Below are 8,641 nucleotides of genomic sequence, written 5' to 3' on the forward strand. Positions count from 1 at the left end.
AAAAGATGCACATTTAATTTGACATTCAATTGCTACAATATTCATTTATAAATTGACTATTCATCAAACGTTTTCACACCATATAACATAAAACATAGCTATTACTAACAGAAACACTAAAACTAAAAGACGTGCCAAACAGGCCTTTGGAGTCTTGCTTTGGTGAAACCAAGTCAATTAATTAATATAAACAATCGTTTTTGAACGGCTAGATTAGTGTCTCATCACAACACAAAATAGAGATCATGAGTCATCCTACCTCATGGTAAAATTGTTCTTCTCCTTTTATTTATAAATACTCTCCCAAACTTCCGAAAGCTCCGCTCATCCACCCCTTTCAAAAATAGTTATAGTATAATAGTATATGACAACCAAGTAAAATCATTTCTCTCTCTTCCATTTTTCTCTCTCTCTCTAACCCCGCCGGAATATTCCACATGGACGTCCGCCGGAGACACCTCAAACCACCACGTCCAGCCACCACCCTGAACGGAAACCACCACCTCCACCACCACCACCAGGGATCATCCTCCGACGTTGATAGCACCCCCAAAGCCTCCGACGCCCTCCCTCTTCCTCTCTACCTCACCAACGGCATTTTCTTCACGCTCTTCTTCTCCGTCGCCTACTACCTCCTCCACCGGTGGCGCGACAAGATCAGAAGCTCCACGCCCCTCCACGTAGTCACCCTCTCCGAGCTCGCCGCCATCGTCTCGCTCATTGCCTCCTTCATCTACCTCTTGGGCTTCTTCGGCATCGATTTCGTCCAATCCTTCATCGCACGCGCTTCCAACGATGCCTGGGACGTCGACGACGCTGCCGCCGAACGCTTCATCCTTGAAGAAGACCGCCGCCGAGTACCTTGCCCTGCCGCCTCCGTCGATTGCACCATCCCTACCGTCACCGCCGTAGCTCCCGTGCCCAAACTCATCGATCCGCCTTTGCCTCTTCCGTCTGAAAAGGACGAAGAAATCGTCAGATCGGTGGTCTCCGGGACCACTCCGTCTTACTCGCTCGAGTCGCAACTCGGCGACTGTCATCGTGCGGCTTCGATTCGACGCGAGGCCGTGCAGAGAGTTACAGGGAGGTCGCTTTTAGGGTTACCATTGGGCGGATTCGATTACCAGTCGATTTTAGGGCAATGCTGCGAGATGCCGGTGGGTTATGTGCAAATTCCGGTCGGCATTGCCGGGCCGTTGTTGCTCAACGGATGCGAATACTCGGTGCCAATGGCGACAACGGAGGGTTGTTTGGTTGCAAGTACGAATAGAGGTTGCAAGGCGATATATGCTTCAGGTGGTGCCACCGGCATTGTTTTCAGAGATGGGATGACCAGAGCTCCTGTTGTGAGGTTCCCATCGGCAAAGGATGCTTCCGAATTGAAATTCTTTTTGGAAGATCCTCTTAATTTCGATACATTGGCAGTTGTTTTTAACAAGTAAGACTCTTTTAAACTATATTTCTGTCAATTTTAATGACTGACTATTTTTTATTTGCATTAGTAGGTGATACTGTAATAGTTTAGAATAATTTGTGAAAATTAACTTTGTCAGCTTCACAATTTTGTCTGTGTAGTGGCAAAAATTTTGAAAAATTCCAAATATAGAAGAATTTTGTAGTCCTTGTGCTAACTTTGGAATGATTTTGACATTCTTTCTCATCATCCTTTAGGCCTTTAGAATATCCAAGTGGCCCAAAAGATGAATGTTTTTGCTAGTCTTGTCCAGACTTGGTTGGGTTTTCATTAATATGTGTCACAAGCTCTGAGTGATGCCTTTTGTTTCTCTCTGAGTGATTTTGACACCAAATTTCTTTGCTTTTGTTCACTTGTGTTTCGCTCTACTTTATTTTTTTCTCGTTTTCACATTGTTTAGGGCCTTACATTGTGCAAGTTAGAAAAAGGTTGAATGTTTTTATAGTCTCATCTAAGCTTGGTTCTGTTTTAATTGTATGTATTACAAGATTTTGATTGATGCCATTCATTTGTTGAATCGGTTATGCTTTTTCTCTTCTGTATTTTAGTTTAATTTGAATATTTTGATGTTGATGGGTGCTTTTATGCAACAATAGCTGTTTTGTGTTCTGTTGCTTGGATCTCATGTTACTTTTTCTGCCCCAGTTTCTAGAGTTCTAATTTAATGTGTTTCATCGATGCAGATCGAGCAGATTTGCAAGGCTCCAAAATATTCACTGTTCTATTGCAGGTAAAAATCTTTATATGAGATTTTGTTGCAGCACAGGCGACGCAATGGGAATGAACATGGTGTCCAAAGGTGTTCAGAATGTTTTGGAGTTCCTTCAAAATGATTTTCCTGATATGGATGTAATTGGTATCTCTGGTAATTTCCTTTCTCATTTTTTGTGAACTTCCATAGCTGAATTCAGTTTGGAGATGATGTAATTGGTATCTCTGGTAATTTCCTTTCTCATTTTTTGTGAACTTCCATAGCTGAATTCGGTTTGGAGGTGATACTATCTTGTCAAGGGTGTGTCCTAGTTCGACTTCTTTCTAAAAGTATTGAATCCTGCAATTTCTGGGGCACTTTATACAAGTACTTGTTAGTTTCTGTCTGACCTCCTGTGGCAAAGTCAAAATGACAGTTCCATTAGTGATTAACTAAATTATGTCATTTGGAAAATTGAGTTTAGATCACAACAGCCTTCAATCAATAATTTGAACTTCTCCTTTTTTTCATTCAAATATATTTGAATCATTTTTGGGGGGTGTTAGTATCCATCCTAAGTGCTGAAAAGTGGGAACTAGAGAATTTAGGGGTTTTTACACTAAATTTGTTTAAAATGAGTAAGAATTTTAGTGAGGGAGAGTATTCAAATATATTCAAATCATTGTTGGGGGAGGCTGTTAATATCCATCCTAAGTGCTGAAAAGTGGGAACTAGAGAATTTATAGGGTTTCTGCTCTAAATTTGTTTAAAATGAGTAAGAATTTTTAGCAAGGGAGAGAACTTACTTTCCGTAAATGTCAAGATGGCAATAGAAGGTATTTCATGTTAAAAAAACTGTATATTTAAAATATTTTAGTGCTACAAATGGAGCCAATATTTTTCAATACCAAATTTCCAAATTTATCAGTCAGCCCTTTTAGCTAATCTTCACTTTTTAGAGAATTTTTATCATTTATGCTACCTAAAGCCACCATACTAGCTCTCTGTTTATAACTTTATATATGCAGACATATGCATGTCAATTTCTGTTAGCGACTTCTTTTTTACCTTCAAATTTGGGTCAGTTTATGTCCATTTTCAAAGAAGCATCACTCAAGTGTTATTTTAGTACTTCCAGTGCTATTTATATGTAGTGTCACTTTCAGTGTTATCATTTTGTGACATTGTATCCCAAATTCCCATTTGTCCAGGAAATTTTTGTTCAGACAAGAAACCAGCAGCAGTTAATTGGATCGAAGGGCGTGGAAAGTCGGTTGTTTGTGAAGCTATTATCACTGAAGAGGTGGTGAGGAAGGTACTGAAAACCACTGTACCTTCTCTCGTAGAACTTAACATGCTCAAGAACCTTGCTGGTTCTGCTGTTGCTGGTGCTCTTGGTGGTTTCAATGCCCATGCTGCCAATATAGTCTCTGCAATATTTATAGCCACTGGGCAGGATCCAGCACAAAATATAGAAAGTTCCCACTGCATAACTATGATGGAGGCCGTCAATGATGGGAAAGATCTTCATGTCTCAGTGACCATGCCTTCCATTGAGGTAATAACATTCCTTATAATCTTCCATTTGTGATTCATTGTAACTCGTGTTGCTTTAAGTTCTGTTGAATTAGATTCTTAGAAAAATATGGGTTATCTTATGATAAACGGCCGGTAATATCCATTAGGCTTTTTTGTATTGTTTAGTTAAAGGCAATGCATGGTATCATCTTAAAAATTTGAAGAATATTATAAGCAGAGTGCATTTCTGTTTAGATTTTGTACTCTTAACTCTCCATAAGTCAGCTAGAAAATTGGTTAATTGTTTATTCTCCAGTAGAAGTGCTAGTCAGTTTTCTGAACACAGGCCCTATTTTAGTTTTGATATCTTGAATTGTTATTAAGAACTTAAATAGCTTATTTGATTTTTGTTTGTTACAGGTGGGTACTGTTGGAGGTGGTACTCAACTTGCATCTCAGTCGGCTTGCCTGAATCTTCTCGGTGTGAAAGGTGCAAGCAAAGAGTCACCAGGATCAAACTCGAGGTTATTGGCGACCGTAGTAGCTGGTTCAGTTTTGGCTGGGGAGCTCTCCTTGATGTCTGCCATTGCAGCTGGGCAGCTTGTCAAGAGCCACATGAAATACAACAGATCAAGCAGAGATGTCTCTAAAGTTGGCTCTTAAAGAGGAAAGAAGAAACAAACTCCCAGCAAATAGTCCTCCAAAAAAAAAAAAAAAACCAGAAATAAGCATTTGAAGAGGCCTGAGGGAAAATGCAGACAATGTTAGGGAGGATAAATGTAAACAATGCACATGTGAGATTGCCTCTCTTCATAGCTGTAAAGTTGGCAATCATGATGTGATGTAAAAGAGCACATGAGGGCAACATGCCTGGTTGTCCCCTCTCTCTCTCATCCCAGTGACTTGTGACCCATTAGAGTCTCCAAATATTTGGTACCCATCTTGTCCTAGTTGTGAAATTAGTCATTGTTTGACCTTGGCGCATTATTTGTGGCAGAATTGGTTCAAAAGTTGTTTTTCACATTGTCATTTTGCTTGGCATGTAAACACTTTATAATGTTGTGTTGTATAATATGCAGACCTGCTTAGGCCTAACCCTATTTTTTTTTTTTTTTTTCTGCTACTATTCTTGGATTTTTCATGTATTTGATTTTTACCTGATCAATCCATGTTATTTACTTGTGTAAAGCGACTGAGGACCACTATCTGCGCTCCAAGATTCGCCTCTCGTTCCATGATTCCATCTTTTCTCTGTTTGTCGTCAAGCCTCTTATGTATCTGCATTTTTTTCCCACTTGAACTGTTGAAATTAAGGCTAATTCAGGACCTAATTCTGGATGGTTGAAATTAAGGCTAATTCAGGACCTAATTCTGGATGGTTTGAGCGTTTATTCAATTAATTGTATTTGATAATGTATTTTAAATACTCAACTAAAAAATAGTAAGGATAAATTACACCGACCTAAAAAATAATAAAGATAAATTACACCGACCTAAGTCTTACTTTGACCACCCTGAAAGATGGATCAACGTTAACTAAAATTATGAAATGCATTTTATATCCTTATTTGATTTTAAAATATTTAAATAAAAAAATCTTGTCTAGTAAAAAATTGGAAGGAAAGAATAAACTTCTTTTGTAGAAAGGAAAATGGGAAAGATGATACATCCTTCCTCCTTTACAAAAAAAAATGGACAGTAAAAAGGAAGAAAGACAAGTGGACTAATTATATAAGTTTTAAATTAAATACTATCCTAAATTATATGTAATGACCCGGTAATTTTTCTTCCCTTCTTTTTTCTCAGATTTTACGGATAAATTTTTTCCGTTGACTTTTTTTTTCTGAGTTTGGTTTCTCGTCGCTTAGTGTCGTCTCGAGTGCTTGGAAATGGTTTCCAAGACTCTTTCCTTTGGATTGACAACTTACTTAAAAGACCGAGTCATTTCCACTTTTTCGTTTTTTCGACACTATTCACTTTTCATCTTTTTCCCCGTTTGTCATTTTGTTGGCATAACGTCACTTTTCATGTTCGGAGTTGAGTTTTGACTACATGAGCTTTCATTCCAGTAGATTTTCTCGAAACGCGTAACTTTACTTTTGGAGAAAAGCTCGCCGGTTATTTCTTTCTCCCGTAGGGGCGTGGATGAAAGGATTCTTCAGAAACATTGATGTTTCTTGGGGTATTTTTCATAAATATCTTTTGGAGATAGTTTGATTAGGGGTTTTTTAAAAAATATTTTTTGGAAGATATTTTTATTCTGGGCCAGTTTTGTAGTTATCCTTTCTTGGAGGAGCCATTGTGCAATTAATGAAAGTTATTACAAGGTGCCTCATTTTGAGCTTGGATCCTTGTACGGGATTCATTTTCACTTTTCGTCAAGTCGTGTACTCTAAGAATTTCCTCCCGGTCATTTTCCCCAGTTTTAGGGATTTCGGCCCTAATTGCTGCCGAACTTGTTCGGGGCATATCTTCCTATACGGGACTCAGTTTTCGATGCCATTTCTTTCATTGTTTAATTTTTTTTTTTTCATTTCGGTTCTTTTTCATTTACAGTGTTTTACCGTTTGAGCGCGTCTGCGCAAATTTCACTTTTTCGGACCCGGTGGGACCCGTTTGGGGCACTTTTTGAGATTTTCTATAAATAGGGGCTTGGGAAATATAAATCAGATTTTTCCTCTCCTTTTCCCCACGTTCCAAACCAGCCATGGCAGCCCAAGGGGCTGCCACCTTTCTTCTTTTTCCGACCACTTCCCTCTGGATTTTCGCCGTATTGCCTTAGTGTTTATCGTAGGCATTGGCGAGGCGCTCCTTTCCCCCTTATTAGGAGCCAGTTCTGACCATTTTTGAGTTCGGGTTTTGAGTTCAAGTTGGGATTTTGGTGTGGCTTCGTGAAGGATTGTTGTTCCTCTCGTTGTCCCACACATAACCACGAAGTATCGTCGGATTCAGAGCGTTTTCGTTTCGGTGGGGACTTGTGAGAGGTAGGGGATGTTTTAGGTATATATATATGTTGTATTGATTGTTTTCTAGGCATATACAATTTGTAAGCATACCTTTGTATTAATTCTAGAATTTAATTTAATTATTTTCTTTGTATAAGATTTAATTCTCATTATTATATATAGTTTGGAATTAAATTATAACATGCTATTAAATTAGGCCTTGATATGTTTATTAACATATATTAAATTAGAAGTATTTGAATAAGTATTGAAACTTTTATTTAATTATTTTCTTGTATGAAAGTTTAATTCACATAGTTATAATTTGCATGGAATCAACTTGTAATGTGATATTAAAATAAGCCTTGGTATGCTCTTTAACCTATGTTAAATTGAGAGCATTTAAATTTGTTTTAAAATCTAGAGAAAAATTAATTAATTAGATTAATTAATTTATTTTAAGTGTTCTATTCACTTGAATGGATTTTTAACTTGATATTGTTGATGAGTTTGACATGTTCTATCATATATATTAAATTGAGAATATTTGGATAAGTTTTGAGAAATTTATTTATTTATTTTCTTGACATTGAGTTTAATTTACCTAGTTGTAACTAGTGTATAAGTAACTTGTAATGTGATTTTAAATTAGACCTTGATATGTTAATTAACATACTTTAAATTGAGAATAATTGAATGAGTCTTGAATACTTTATTTAATTATTATCTTGCATGAAATTTAATTCACCTAGTGACGCCTAGTGTAGAATTAACTTGTATCATGAAATTAAAATAGGCTTTGATATGACCTTTGACATATTTGATTTGTAGATTTTTTGGAGTTACTTTGTAATTATGAAAATTTAATTATTTAAGTTAGTTTAAATTCCCTTTTATGCTTCCATTGAGGTAATTAGGCATTGATGTTATATTCTTGCTTAATTTGTAGTATGGAACTTGTTATATGATTACATGATAGTATTCCACGAGTTGAAGTTATGATTTAACATGTAAGACTTCACATTTTACTTATATGACATTTAATATGCCATTGTAGCTTGAATGTCTAGGGCATAGCTTATGTGTATTCCATGACTTGGTTGTGCATGGTAATTGATTTTGGTGCATTGTGTATATGTGATATAATTGTTGCATAACTTGATGATTTTCGAAAAGCTTGTATGGACATTGAAAATTGTTACGGTTGGGGCATGGCTCTAGTACAGGGAATAAGAGTTCCTTTTATTTCATATAGTGTGCACTGGGTGGTACCATGAGGGCTAGTAACCTAAAAACACCAATATAACGGTTTTGTTCCGGGTTTAGTGCGCACTAGGTAGTACCTTGTAGGCTAGTAACCCGGAACCACTTACTTGGTCATTGAGACCTTATGTCCTTTGTCTTTCCGCCATTGTTTGATTTCACATTCAATTCCTAGTTGTAATCGTGGATTACTTTTAACTTGTTCTTGGATGCATGATACTTCATTTCTTGCTTTAGTATACTTGGATTTGTATACTTGTATGTCTTGTATATCAAAAATGCTCAGTATACTTGTGAGTGTATGCTTGTGTATATGTTGCATTTCCACTTCAATATTGCTTAGCGTACTTGGTGTGTACACTTGTATATTGATGATTTAGTAAGGTAGATAACCTAGTATACTTGTAGCTTGTATACTTGTCTTACGTGTAATTCAATATTGATTGTATACTTGTGTGTGCATACTTATATATTGAATATCTTGTTGCGTAGTACCACATGCTTCTATGTTGTTTAAATAGTATGAATAATGTAGTTTATGTTATAAATGCTTTAAGGTAGCTTAGGATGCTTCTTGAGTCTCACCTTGGACATAGACGCTAGGTGGCATTGACCTTATATATTGATTTATATCAATTTAATGAACAGTAAAATGTTAGGTCTATGTATGCTCATCTCGTAGTGGGGACATTTTTCAGGTACAGGATTTAAGATTCGAGATTCATATTATGCTTGGGATGATTTGTAGAC

The 8,641-nt window shown here is 36.8% G+C and overlaps 1 protein-coding gene across 1 annotated transcript; it reads left to right on the plus strand.

The window, feature by feature from the left end:
* Nucleotides 1-299: 299 nt before the first annotated feature.
* LOC132278572 (3-hydroxy-3-methylglutaryl coenzyme A reductase 1) lies at nt 300-4,778 on the plus strand. Its single transcript, XM_059780392.1, has 4 exons — nt 300-1,438; nt 2,158-2,339; nt 3,377-3,723; nt 4,104-4,778. Exons 1-4 carry the CDS (start codon nt 438-440, stop codon nt 4,344-4,346), a joined length of 1,773 nt encoding a protein of 590 aa, XP_059636375.1. The 5' UTR covers nt 300-437; the 3' UTR covers nt 4,347-4,778.
* The last annotated feature ends 3,863 nt before the right edge of the window (nt 4,779-8,641 follow it).

This window comes from Cornus florida, unplaced genomic scaffold, assembly GCF_030987335.1.
Source record: "Cornus florida cultivar Cherokee Brave unplaced genomic scaffold, ASM3098733v1 CherokeeBrave_3.0.0_Hap2_Chr10, whole genome shotgun sequence".
NCBI lineage: Eukaryota > Viridiplantae > Streptophyta > Magnoliopsida > Cornales > Cornaceae > Cornus > Cornus florida.